The following is a 14,036-nucleotide window of genomic DNA, read 5'->3' on the forward strand; positions in this document are numbered from 1 at the left end:
CACACTCACAGTGCCCTCAGCCAGCGCAGAGATCACGTTCCCCAGGGCTGACAGTGACTTGTTGATATTCTTTGCCTCATCCAGCACGGCTCCCTCTGCTCCAGTCTTGCTGACCTACCAGGACATTAAAGGCCAAGTATGTCATGCAAAGGGAGAGGGCTCTTTCCACCTATTCTCCATGTAGGGAGCTCAGCCCAAGGAGGGGAGAGAAGTGGGAAAAAGGACAAAGAAGGCCCTTCCTGTTCCCTTAAATTCTCTTGCCAAAGGCCACCCCTTCCTGTTTACATTTTATACATATTATATGACCCCATTTATATGAAATGTACAGAAAAGGTAATTCCATAGAGACAGAAGGTCAATTAGTAGCTGCCAGGGGGTGGGGGTGGGGTGGGGAGAATAGGGTGTGACTGTTAACGGATGATGAAAAATTTCTGGAATTTGTGGTGATAGTTATACAATCTTGCAAACATCCAAAAAACCACTGAATTATACACTTTTAAATGGTGAACTTTATGGAATATGAATTATGTCTTAATTTAAAAAGTTATTTTGATTTTAAAAATGGCCACCCCTCCTCCCCCAGGCTTCCTTCCCTCCCCACCCTACCCCCACAAGATCCCCAACCTTCTCGCTCCCAGCCAGGTCCACCAGATATAGCTTCCCACTGAGCTTCTGCTCAGTCTCCATGTTCTCCTGCTTGATGTTGATAAGGAAGATGCTGTGGCTGCGAGAGCTGTGCTCATTCATGTCTGTGGGAGGGAGAGAGAAACATTCCTGGTACCAACTCCTGAGGACTGAAGCCCTAAGCCTGGCTTCTCCTGCCCACCCCCGCCACCCACCAGGAAAGAGGGTGCTGCCAGGACTAGCCCTGCCACTATATCTCCCAGGCGGCAGGGTCACACAAAGCGGGTCCCTTCTCCTCTGAAAACACAGTCTTCCTTTTGCCATCTTTTGAGTCCTTCAGCCCCCAAGGGCACAGAGGAAAGGCAGACCCCAGACTCAAGAGCCCCTTAAATCCCCACTCACTGGTGACAGCCACATGACGATTTGATTTCCCCTCGTCAATCACATCTAAAATCTCCTCTGGGCTGGACACAAAGCGTTCAGTACAACCCTGCAGGGGGCAAATGGACAGTGACCCATAAACTTTGATCTCAAATTAAATTACTTGCCCAATGATGAAATGACCTTTTCAGACAGTGTCCTTTCCAAGCCCCCAGACTCTCCCCCGCCCCTTGTCATATCTCACCCCTCCAGGAGATTCACTCTCCAACTTCTAGATTACTGGTCTATCTTCCTCCCATACGCACACTCCCAATGCACTGGCCTCACCTGGGTGCCCCTATCCCCACTCTTACCTTGACAAATGGCACCCGGTTCTTATCCTCATGCACAGACAGATTTGTCTTGGTCACTGAATCAAGACAATATAGGGTGAGCAAGGCCAGAACTTCTACCCTCCAACTCCCAACCCCCCACACTATATAGTCTGCTCAGATGGTGGTTTCTTCTACGTGCAAAAGGGAGGAAGACTTCCCTGTGAAGCTTAAACTCCTTATATGTGCTGAAGGCTCAGTTTCTCCCCCTGCAGGATTCTCGCCCCAGGGGTCCAGCTTGTCTCATGCTGTTTATATGTAGGCCTGGGCATCTAAGCTCATACTCTGACCCTTTCGGTTTTTGGAAGTCTTGGTAAGGGGAGGTGAGGAACATGGGTATGAGTGTGTGGCCCCCGTGTGCCCTCTGCATCTCTTGCCAAACATTACCTAACTCCAAGAGCAGTGTGATCTTTGCCCTCCTCACACCCCCAACCACTTGCTAGAGTTAAACACCACTTACCATCTAGAAGGTCACGAATTTTGTCCAGGTAAATCTCAAAGTAAGAAACCTGGTTGGGGAGAAAGGAGGAATAGGAAGTGAAGGAGATATATCTTAAGGAATCTCGACCTAATGTGACCTTCTACAACAGTAGTAGTGAGAGGAAAAGAACAGAAGACACTATCTTGGGGGAGAAGAACTGAGGTAATCAGAGGGAGAGAATAAGTTGGGGTGCTCAGGATCTCGGTGGTTTCATACTAGATCTTTTTCTCCCAGTCTGCATCTGAAGATGCTCAGGGTCATTCCTTGATCACCTTGATGTGGAACTCAAGATTCTCATCCATGGAGTAGATGTGGTTGAAGATGTCTCGGGCAATTCGAGGAATAATTCCCATCAGCTGAGGGTCATGCAGCTTTCCCTGGGGAGTAAGGGTATTCCAGAATGAGGCTGGGGCTCAGGAAGAATGAGACCACTCAGAGGCGTGCAAGTGACCACAAAGGTAATAGTTGATGGGAACCATACTAAGTTAGGAGACAGTCACTGTCATGTCTACCTTTCAGTGGAAAAAGGAGAGAATTGAACAGCCCTTTGGACTTTCATTGCTGCTGCTTTTCCAGATCAAAAGAAGAAAACTGGAGTAGTGGAAAGGAGAACAAACTACAGCAGGCTGAAGGGATTCTGTTACACTCCCACTAGAACACGGCCCCTCACTCAGTTCATCCTCAGGACCCAGCTACCTCTGAAACAGGCAACCCTGGAATCCTAGCTCTTCTCTCACTGAGATTCCTTGGCTTCCCAACATCACTTCCCACTCCTCACCCTTCATGGAAGTCAGAATCCTCACCTCCATAGTATGTGTTTTTCCTGAGGATGTCTGTCCATAAGCAAATATGGTGCCATTGTAGCCAGCAAGGACGTCTGGAAGAGATGGTGGAGAAAAAGCACTGGTGGAGAGAAGTGGGGCAGGGAATGGGGAGCTGGAAAAAATGCCTTTTAAAAATGCATCCATTACCTTTGACAATCTGCATGGCACATGCATGATAAACTTGCTCCTGAGTCGTGTTTGGGGGAAATACACGGTCAAAGACATATGGCTTTCCCTGGAATGGAAATAAAAGATGGTAGGGTGTGAGAGAGAAGAAATACTGAAACCTTTGCCATCAGTCTGAGAAGGCACTTGTTCTTTAACCATCCATATGCATGGACTATTATCGGGATGAGGGAAACTAGAGAGAAACAAAATTTAGTATCGCTATCAAGAGTTGTGTCCATGTGATAGAGAGTATCATTGAGGAGAGTCACACAGTGAGATTGTGTCAGGGGATCTCAGTCTGGGTATGATGATCTAGCACTTCACCACCGTGAACCCCCACACTGGGAAACCAAATAGGAAAAGACAACAGGGGCACAGGCTACAGAGAAGATATAACATTAACATTAAAAATCTGCCCCAAGTTTAAAAATATCTTCTTCAATAGATCCATATGTCCTGATATGGAAAGACCTTCAAGATGTATCAGGTGAAAGATGCAAAGTTAGGGACCTATATATAGTATGTTCCCTATTATATAATGACATATATATATATATATATATATATATATAGAGAGAGAGAGAGAGAGAGAGAGAGAGAGAGAGACAGAGAGAGACAGAGAGAGAGAGACAGAGAGAGACAGAGAGACAGAGACAGAGAGATACAGAGAGAGAGAGACAGAGACAGAGAGAGACAGAGAGAGACAGAGAGAGAGAGAGAGAGAGAGAGCGCGTGCGAGAGCTGCTGAGCTGCTGTGGAAACATTGACACAAGCTCCCTTTAGAAAGGAATATATAAAATCAGAAATATGGGTCTCCCTTTAAGGAAGCAGCTTTAAGTAAAGAGAAAATGAAGCACATCACTCAGACCTACAAGTACTTTGCTTAACTCAGGTAACGTAAATCATGTGTGCTGATAAGAATGCTGAAGACAGAAAATATTTACAACCCAAGGAGCCAAACAAAGAATATATTTGATATCTAATCATATTAAAGGGAAAGATCTCTGGTAAGATTAAATGAAACTAAGCTTTTTCTCCATTATGTGACAAATTTCTCAGTCCTGTTTACCAGCCATTCAGTATAAAGAGATCATGACTTAGTTGTCAAAAAGTCTCACTACAAAGCCCAGCTTTACCCAACTGAAACATAAACCTTTAAGTCTATGGACACCAGAGACTGGGAGACACCTTTTAACTAATTAAGGAAAGTCGTAAAACTTGGCTAAAGCTGGAGATGTGGCTCTAGGTATAGTTACAATAGCACATCAACTTATACAGAACTTTTTTTCTAGAAGAAATTACAGAAAAGTATGAACAGTTTTTACTTTGGGGAGAGAAACTGAAAAAGCGGAGGCTTTCATTTTTCATTTTGTATCCTGGATTGTTGACATTTTTAACCCATGTATAAAGTGTTATATTTTTTATTTTTGGATGTCAATGAAGATGAGACAATAGCGCATTATTTTGTTTCCTTCACTTCTTTACATAAAGGAAAACTAATAAACATTATTTTTAATATTGATAAGATTTTAAAAATTTGGCTTATGACAAAAATCTACCTGAAATCATTATCTCGTCTTTGTGATAAAAGCCTCTGAAACCCAAAAAACAGACTCCACCAAGAGAAAGAATTTGTGAAAGCACTCTACAGAGAAGGGAGTACTGTAAACCAATAGCATCTTCCTTTTTTTTAATTTTTAAAAATTACTTATTATTATTTATGCCTACAGCACCTGGTCTTCCTAGGTGGTCAGTCTCCCATCCAAGTACTAACCAGGCCTGACCCTGCTTAGCTTTCAAGATCAGACATTGAGCTTGTTCAGGGCGGCATGGCCATAGACCATGGACCATGGCTCCACTGGGGTGTGTGAACCCAGGACCTTCTGCGTGTAAAGCAGGGGTGCTAACTGCTACACTATGGAACCATGTCCAAGATAGCATCTTTCTAGAGAACAATTCTATTAACTATCTAAACGTCCATACTGTTTGTACTCTATACCAATGACTTCAGTGATAGGAACTCACTTTACAACACTTGCTTAAGTATTTAAAGATGTTCACAGCAACTGTGTATATTAAAGAAAAACCAACAACAATTCAAACATCCATCAGGAAGATGTTGGTTATGATCCCACCACATTCTACCCCCATTAAAATGAGCTAGGTTGGTTTACATATACTGACATGTCCAAGATCCACTGTTAACTGAAAAAATAAAAACAATGTATATTATGTGATTACACTTTTAAAAAGGTGCATGGATAAAACAGTCTTAGAAAAAAAGATAAAGAGGACTACACAGACCTGTTAATAGCGGTTATCACTGGAGAGCAGAATGACAGAACTTATACTTACTACATTTTTCTGTGATATTTAAATATTATAATGACAACCATATTGCTTTGAAATTAAAAAATAGAACATTACAGATGATGTTATAAAAATATGTAATGACATGACAAGGTATGCATGAAAAGCAAAAAGGTGATTTTTAAAATAGTATGCAATATTAAAGAAAAGTATGTGAAGGATGATTCCATTTCTGTAAAATCAAATATGTATACGTATACCTTGCATAGAAAAACATGTTAATAGTAGTTATTCTTGGACAGTGAGATTTTAGGAGTTTTTTGTTCTTTTGGATTTAGATTTAAAACTTATTCTAAAATAAAGATATGTGATTTTTAAATACGAAAATTTTAGGTTTTTAAAACAAAGCTAATGTTCTTATGACATAAAGAACTCTCATAAGTCAGCAACAAAAAGACAAACTAAACAGAAAAAAAATGGACAAGAGCTAGGTACTTACAAAGGAAGAAATACAGATGTTCAACATTTTTGAAAAAAAAGGAAACTAGAACAGTAACATCATTTTGCACCTACTAAACTGGAAATCAAAACAATTGTAACACCCAGTGTAGCTGAGGGTTCGGGAAGTATAATTTCCTTAAAATGAGTACCCTCATTCTTTTCTGGTAGGACTGTACAACCACAAACTTTTATGGGTGTAATTATACATATTATATATATCCATTGACCCAGACATATTTGTAGCCAGTATTTAGCCACAAGAATGTTTATTATCATACTGCTTATAATAACAAGAAATTAAAAACAACTCAAAGGAGTAACATTTAGGGGACTGGTTTAGATAAGGAATTGATTAAATATGGCATGTGCATATATTTTATTCTTTGCTATTTAAAATGATGTCATAATAGAACATCAATAAATCTCAAAAACATGTTGAGTGAAACAACTCAAACACAAAGAGCACATACTGTATTATTCCCTTAATATGAAGTTCAAGAATAGACAAAGCTTATCTATAGTGATAGAAGTCAACATAGCCATTGCCTGGAGATGATACTGACAGGAAGAGGGCAAAAAGGAGCTTTTTAGGGATGACGGAAATTCTCTAGATCTCATTCTGGGTAATGATTAATGAGTGTCAAAATATGTTATAAAATTCATCAAGCTATTTGCATCAGATTTGTGGACTCACTGTACATAAATTATACCCCAATAAGTGCTATCATGAAATACAGCATCATAAAACAATGGCTCTTAAAATATGAGTTGATGTACAACCTCATTGTTAATAAGAGAAATGCATATTAAGACTAAGAAATACCATTTAAACTTATCAGAGTGGCCACAATAAAAGAGTTTGATGATGCACTGCACTGATGAGAGAATATATAAATTGGGGCACTCTATGAAAGGTGATTTGAAACTAGCTCTTAAATTTTTAAATGCATATTCCTTATGCCCTCCACTTCTAAAAATGTATCCTACAGACATACTGCACATATGAAAAATTATATATACAAGGTCATTCAATTTTTTGTAATAGCAAATGATTAGGACAACCATAAATGCCCATCAATAGGGGTCTGGTTAAATAAATTATGGCATATTATACAGTTATTAAAAAGAATGAGATATATCTTTATGTGCTGATATAAAAAGATCTCTAAGATTCATTTTTAAGGGGAAAAAAAAGCAAGGTACAGAACAGTATGTATACTATGCTACCCTTTGTGTTAAAAAAAAAAAGAAAAGGATATGATTGTGTATATGTATTTGCTTATAAATGTGTAGTATGCTTTCAGAAACATCCACAAGGAACTTTGCCTCTGAAAGGAGAACTGAGTGACTAGAAAAGAGGGGTAGGAAGGAGGCTTACTTTTCATTATACACTTTTGTCATTCTAGTTTTGTCACATGTGTATGTAAGACGTATTCAAAAATTAAACATTTAAAAAATAAAATTATCTAAAATAATGATGGTAAAATAGTCATGGCATTTTGTTAATGAAAAATAGCTTACAAACAATATATAGTTTATGATTCATTTTTATTAAAATTGATATATGTATATATGCAGGAAAAAAAAAACACCGGAAACAAATACATCAAATTGTTAACAGTGTTTTCCCCGGGGTGGTGGTGGGATTTTGACTGATTTTTAGTTTCTTCTATGTGCTTTCATTTTTAACTTAGTCAACAATTAAAATATATTAGTGTGCAATCAGGTTATATTTAATATTATTAAAGAAAAATCTACCTTGTTTTTTTTTTTAAGGTGTGAGTCAAGTTTATAGGTTATTCATAGGACTTTTGTGAATTTTCCATCCTTTTGACCTGTAGATTTCATCATTACACTTCATTGCAAAGAATAAAATCCTTATTACATAGAATACAATCATAGTGTTACAATAAATTGATGTCTCTCCTCCTCAGTGATAATATCTTTCTTTTTAAAATTTAATTTAATTTTTTTTCATTGAACCTTGATTCTTGAATTGTTATCTAACTCAATGTTTCTCCCATCTAGCGGCCAAGAAACAGAAACAATCAAGACACACGTATCTCAGGCCAATGACTCTCACCTCTTCTCTACCAACAATGTCTATTCATGCTTCTTGAAGCTGGGCATGCAGCCAAAGGGGATTATATATAACCCTCAAGCCAACCTTGCCCCTCCCTTCTTCTCTTCTGGGAACATGGGCACCAACACACACATTCAGTTAAAGAATTCCAAAGGGTGTTACGGACTCATTAAAATGGAGGGCGCTCTCCAAGTGCTGAAAGCATTTATTGTCTAAAGAACCCCTTTTCCTGAGCCTAGCCTAGGAGAAAGCGATTGGAGAGGAAGGATGGGATTATCGGTACTGTGAGGATAAAAGATATCTAAGAGGTAAAAACGGGTGCACTTTGTAATCCCATAAGCAGGGAATGCCACAGACACGAATTACAATTTCAGGTTTCTGGGAACCCTGTTACCACCTCCCTACTCTTAAATGTGCCCTTGAATTCCAAGCCAAGCTCTTCTTTTCTTTATCTTAAGATTTTTATTTCTATTAAAGTGTAAATTTATTTTAATTTTCTATTGATTATACTCAGGATGAACTTCTTTTGAGGCCTTTTTATGAAAATAACTAGATCAGTGGTTTTCTGCTTTTTCTGACTCACATTGGTAGTAATAATCACCATTATTTACATCTCTTAAAGTAACTGACACACAAGTACTTTGAGTCAGACTGGTATGTTGTGGGGAGGTTCTTCTCAGAACCTGGGAGAGCATATGTACAGTTAGCAAAAGCCATTTCTGACGCCCTCTCCCAGGCTTCTGCCCAGACCACTCTGAACTCTGGGGTCACCACATAAACCAAGACCTTCTTGAAGATAGAAAGTCCCTCTAAATCTCATCAAGTATAGTCCTTGGCCCATAGGATGTTCTTCCTGAATATGTGTTGAATAAACACAGATATTGATAGGGGAAGAGAGCAAGAACACACTAGAGACCTGGATGTTTGGATGAAACAACCACTAAGAGAGGAAAATATTAACCACTTCCCAATCGTGTCAAAGGCTAGTTTGTGGGGAGACAACACATATAAAATAACATCTAATACTTATTGGGATTTATATTATGTACCTGTCACTGTGTTAAGCAGTTTATTACGTACATTATCTCATTTAATGCTAACGACAATCTTAGGAGGTAGGTACTATTATTATTCTATTTTTATAGATGTAGAAACTGCGATTCAGAGAGGTAAGGTGGCTTGCTCACAGTCATGCAGCTGAGACATGGTAGAGTACATTTTCAAACCCAAGCAATCTGATTCCAGACTCACAATGCCAAAGTGATCCAAGAACTAAAGCACCAACATTGTGTCAGGTCCTTATCATGGCTTTTCCTTCTCCTCCCCATATGGTCACCCAATTTGGACATTTCTCCAAATGTTTCCAGACAGAATTAAAGACTTTCATCACTCCCTTTTTCCAACTTCCACCCCATCTTCTCCAAGGAGCTTCTTTTACTATCTCTACCTCCAGGTAATCGAAGACTCCATAAGTTGGTGCAAGATCAGAGACTAGAAGACTTAAATGCTCAATGAGACCCTCTACCTTCGAGAAATGCTAATGAGACCCACCTTCTCTTTCACACACAGCAGTCTAAGCCCTCCTCAAAGTCTTCTCTGGAGACCCTCTCTTCAGTCCCATAGCCCAGGGCTATCTGTTTTCCTTTAACCCCACTCCGAGCCTCCTAGTTGTCTTCTTGTCCGTTTGTGTCTCCTAGCACCTTTGCGTATGCTGACTAAAGCTAGTGGGAGGGCCTTCAATCAGGGTCCAAAGATGATTAACTTTTCAACCCTCAGTAAAGCACTTGGTAGAGGCCCAACTGAGCACCAGGCCTGATTTCCATGGTGACACCCCTGGGGATTGTTGCGATGGTAATGCTGGAGAGACACTGGCCACAATGAACATACCTCCCTTCTCCATATTCCTTTATGAGACTCCACCAAAGCTAAGGGGAGACCTGCTCCCCTTCTTCAGACATCAAAGAAATCCCAGGCCACCCCAAACAATACTGACTCTGATCCAACAATCCTGCAGGCCTCAACCTAGCTTTTCCAAATGAGGCACTTGATGGGGTTTTGCCTCCTTAAGAACCCACTTAACCATTGGGAGATCCGAGGGAGGTAGAATGCAGTGGATACTTGAATGAAGGAGGGAGAGAAGAGAGAGAAAAAGCGTGTGTGCGTGCATGTGCATGTGCGTGCATGTGCTTGTGTGTGTGCTTCCTGTTATCCTTCCCACATTTGGTATAGATGCAGCAGCCTAGACAGCAGGCACTAGGACACTCTTACCATTGAGACCAAGAAAGACACTTAAATGGTCCAGTGAAAAAGCCATAGTGGATTCTGAGTGATAAAGAGCAAAACAAGGTACATAGCATGCACAGTTACCTGAGCACCCTTCTACTATGACTCAGGCCATAAACTTTGACTAAGCCCCATCCCCCAGACTCCTGGGAGAAGTCGGGGGAATAGGGGAGGGATAGGCTCGCAGAGTTGTTTCTCTGGCTTATTCTCCTACCCTTTGCCAAGCAGAGAAAGCCCATGAACATTAAGGACTCTAAAGCTTAGAGCTAGCCAGTGTCACAGAGGCAGAGGAGAGAGCTGTTAGAGAAAGGAGCAGGGGCTGGGTATGAAGAGATCACTCTTTCCCACTTTCACTTTTCCCTCACATTCCCATACATCCTGAAGCAGCTTCCTCCATTAATTCCTCAGTTTCCCACACACTGGGCTAAAGGAGGGTCAAAGTGAACTAGAGGAGGAAAGAGGAAAGGGGGTAGAAGATTTCCTTTCCTTGTTGGAACCCTCAAGGGTCTCCTCAAAAATCACTTCTCTAGCCCTCATTCTCCTGAATGAGGAATGAATACTAGGGCTGGGAAGACGAGTTCCAAGGATGTTGCCTGAGACAAAATGGCCCCCCATAAGCATTTATCTTGGAGTAAGAGATTGACAGGAATGGAAGATACAGAATGAGACAATGGTAGAGCCCTGCAAATGTCAGACACAACTGACAATGAAGGACTAGCTGTGGCGCTAAGATAGAATCTGAATTGGCAGGATGCCCTAGGCCTCTCTTTACCGTTCCTCTTTCCCCACCTTCCACCGTTTCTCTCGTTTAGCTAGGCAAATTGGACAGATCAACACCACACTCCTCCCAACATCGTGCCATGCCCCATGCTCACCAGGCCAGGATGAACAGCCCAGAGAGCCTGGAGGAGTTGGTTTAGATTTACCTAAAAAACCTACAGCAAGGAAGCTAGGCTTAAAAGTAGAAGCCTTTTGTGGATTTGCTCCCCCATAACCACCTCCTTCCTGTTTCTTAGCCTTTATATCCCAGAGGGACCTTATGCTCCAACTCTCATAGTTAATGCCTGCTGTTCAGACTACTTAGAGAAGAGTCCCCCAGGGTTGATCCACTGACCAGACCGCATGGCCTAATGTCCCTGAGGCAGAGAAAGACAAGGACCCACTCCATGTGGCAGACACACATTCATTAGCACACACAGGGAAAAAGCATCCATTTGAGTTTACATTGTGGGTGAGAGAGCTCAGCCTGGTGACAGACTAGGGCCCTTGAGGAAGGGACCTGTAAACAGGTCTCTTCCTAAGGCATGTTTACTCAAAGTCCCATTCTCACTGATTCAGAAGGCCCAGGTTCCCTCCCTTTCTTTCCTTCATTCCGTTAACAAGCATGCCTTGTTCCAAGCTCTGTAGATCAAAGATACATAAGAAGTGTCCCTGACCTTGAGGACTGCCCTCATATGTGCCCCTCCCTTCTCAAACTGGCTACAGTTTCCTGGCTCAGTACCCCTCAAGCCCTACTGGACTCAACTCCAATCACTTCACCCCATAGCTGACAATCCCTACCAACCTAGGAAAGGAAGGGTAGGTTAAGAATTCCCTTTGGGCCATGACAGATAAAGGTCCAAAACAGAAAAATGCAGAGGCAATGTGACAGAGCAAAAGACATGAGCTTTGGAGTCATAGATTTAGATGCAGATCCATGAATTGACAGTGTGACCTTGGGAAAAATTCAACTTCTTTGGGCCTCAATTTCCTTATCTGTAAAATGGAAATATTAATACGTACTTTAGGGTATTGTTTCAAGGATTATATAGTGTATGTAGAGTAACAAGCATACAGTAAATATTAGTTCTCTTTCTTCATAAGTTCTCCTCTATGGGTAGGGGCTGTCATGATGAGGTAGAAGTGGCTTACTACTTTTTATTGGATCATCAAGAGAGAGGATGAATAAGCAAGTACTTGTTAGGCTCTCAAGGTCTATTTATTTTTATTTGTTAAGGGGAGGTGCATGGGTCTGAAGCCCTCTTCCTACTGTACCTGGGAGGGAAAGGCAGATATTTTCTTAGGACCCCAGGGGCTCCCATCCCTGCTCCCTGCCCCTGCCCCTGCCAAAAAAAAACCTCCCAAAAAACAAAAACAAAAATTGGGTGTGGCATCAATGTATTTCTTTCTCAGAAAACCCTTCATCAGTTCTGTGCCCTCCCCCCAAGTCCAAGTAGTAACTACTTCAGAGGATGACGGAGGGCTTGGTCTTAGAGGCTATATATATATATATCTCGCAAAGACCCTGGACTGCCTACCTCCGATCTAGCCCATCCACTAGTCTTCCACCTCCCTTCCTGGGAGGTGGAGGTAGAGATCTGAGCCAATAACAAAAGGAAGATGCGTTTTCTCTAGGGGAGACGAAAAACACCAGAAAAACATGGGACTGACTCTAAGGGGTGGAGACGGTGCAGCAAGCAGCAAAGGGTAGTTGGGTGACCTGATCGATGAGAAGTAGCCCCCTCTCACTTAGCGGAGCCTTGGCCCACAGCCTAGCCAGGCCACACCCAGCCATCCTGATGCAGAGAGGAGGAGGGGCTGCGGTGAAAAGGATGGAGGATGAACGGCGCGGAGGGGGCGCAGAGTGACAGGCAGGGGTGCTAAGGCCCGCCGAGGGGTAGGATTCAACCTCCCGCCTCCTCTCTGAAATTCTCTCCCGGGCGGCACTCACCCCAATAACGACGCTGTCGTCCCCTTGAAAAATGGGAATGAATTTGTCCCCCCGCAGAATCTCGGCCTGGTTCAGGGGCCGAAATCGGCAGAGCACCTTGATGCTACATTCGTTGTTGGTCTCCGCCATGGTGGTCGCCGGCGTGGGGCTGGGGCACTTCTTGAGCGGCAGGGGTAGTGCGTGCTCCGGGGGCGGGAGCTCACCGGAGACTGAGGCAAAGGGCAGGTGCTCGATCCCTGGGGGCGCCCGGGTGAAGGCTGGGGAGCAGAGCCGGGACGCACTTCTTCTCTCCTGCGGCAGTGGGATGCGGGAGAACTGCACGTCTGGTCCGCAACCGGCGTTCTGCCTCTCCGCCCCTAGCGCTGCAGCGCCGCGCTGCGGGCCTGGGCGGGGCGGCGACCAAAGAGTGGGGCGGGGCTTCCTTTGCTGGGGGTCTGGAGCTTGCCGTCCACCCTCGAGCGGTGGCACCTTTCCTCTCTTGCTTCTTCTCTCCACCCCTAACTCTCGAAGATAACCTTGCCCTCACCCTTTCCCCACTCAAGTCACTCCCTGCATCCCACTCCCGACATCCTTGATCTGTTTTTCTCTCAGACGCCACTCCTCTGGAAGATATAAGGAGTCTGTGATGGTGGGCCTCTTGCCTGTCTAAGAGAATTTACAGCACTTCCACCCCCTTTACTCCAGGGCATCCTCTATCCCTGTCACAATCTTCTCTCCAAATTAGGAGCACACTTCTCATTCCCTTTCCCCACACCCCTCATACAGAATCCCAACCCACTCAACCTTCAGGAGCAGCTCCCTGTACCTCTATGGAAGGGGCTGTCTAGGTCTCATTTTTTTCAGAGAGAAGTGTCAAGAGACGTCTGGCTATTCCCTTCTTCTCTACATCTACAGGTATGGTCTACACTGTCTCCAACATACATGTCAAGCCCTCACTTTGAAGAAAAACAAACTCTCGTTCTGGGCTATTAGAATTTAAGTGCGGATAAGATTCTCATTTTTGCCTCATAGATTGGGCTTGGGATGGAGGTGGGTAAGAATAACCTTTGCAAGAGAAAGGGAGTCAGAAAGCAGTGAAGGAGGTGTGATGATAGCGATAGGTACAGCCAGAGGGAATTTAAAAGAAGACTTCTAGGGCAAACATCTGCATTTAGGTTTTTGGCAGGTTTAGGCACCTATGTGAGTGTGTTTCCTGTCTCAGTTGCTATTGGACAGAATCCCAACATCCCAGCCCCTTTCTCAGGCTCTCTTTTTTTCTGTTTCACTCCTTTCGTTGGCAAAAAAGAAAAGAAGAAAAGAA

At 42.7% G+C, this 14,036-nt stretch overlaps 1 protein-coding gene across 2 annotated transcripts in view; it reads right to left on the bottom strand.

Moving 5' to 3' along the window:
• The window catches only part of KIF5A (kinesin family member 5A), a 28,135-nt gene extending 15,015 nt beyond the window's left edge, over window positions 1–13,120 (bottom strand). Inside the window, exons 1-9 of one of the 2 annotated variants that reach the window (XM_016127744.2) lie at window positions 12,737–13,120; window positions 2,829–2,916; window positions 2,661–2,734; window positions 2,130–2,234; window positions 1,837–1,885; window positions 1,359–1,414; window positions 1,027–1,114; window positions 625–749; window positions 10–114 (exon numbers count right to left, since the gene is read on the bottom strand). In XM_016127744.2, coding sequence (XP_015983230.2) covers window positions 10–114; window positions 625–749; window positions 1,027–1,114; window positions 1,359–1,414; window positions 1,837–1,885; window positions 2,130–2,234; window positions 2,661–2,734; window positions 2,829–2,916; window positions 12,737–12,865 — 819 coding nt within the window. In that variant the 5' untranslated portion in view covers window positions 12,866–13,120. The remainder of the gene's footprint in view (window positions 1–9; window positions 115–624; window positions 750–1,026; window positions 1,115–1,358; window positions 1,415–1,836; window positions 1,886–2,129; window positions 2,235–2,660; window positions 2,735–2,828; window positions 2,917–12,736) is intronic. The other variant, XM_016127746.2, reaches the window with a different exon arrangement.
• Between the last annotated feature and the right edge of the window lie 916 nt (window positions 13,121–14,036).

The sequence above is a fragment of the Rousettus aegyptiacus genome, unplaced genomic scaffold, assembly GCF_014176215.1.
Source record: "Rousettus aegyptiacus isolate mRouAeg1 unplaced genomic scaffold, mRouAeg1.p scaffold_m13_p_2, whole genome shotgun sequence".
In the NCBI taxonomy this organism is placed as follows: Eukaryota; Metazoa; Chordata; class Mammalia; order Chiroptera; family Pteropodidae; genus Rousettus; species Rousettus aegyptiacus.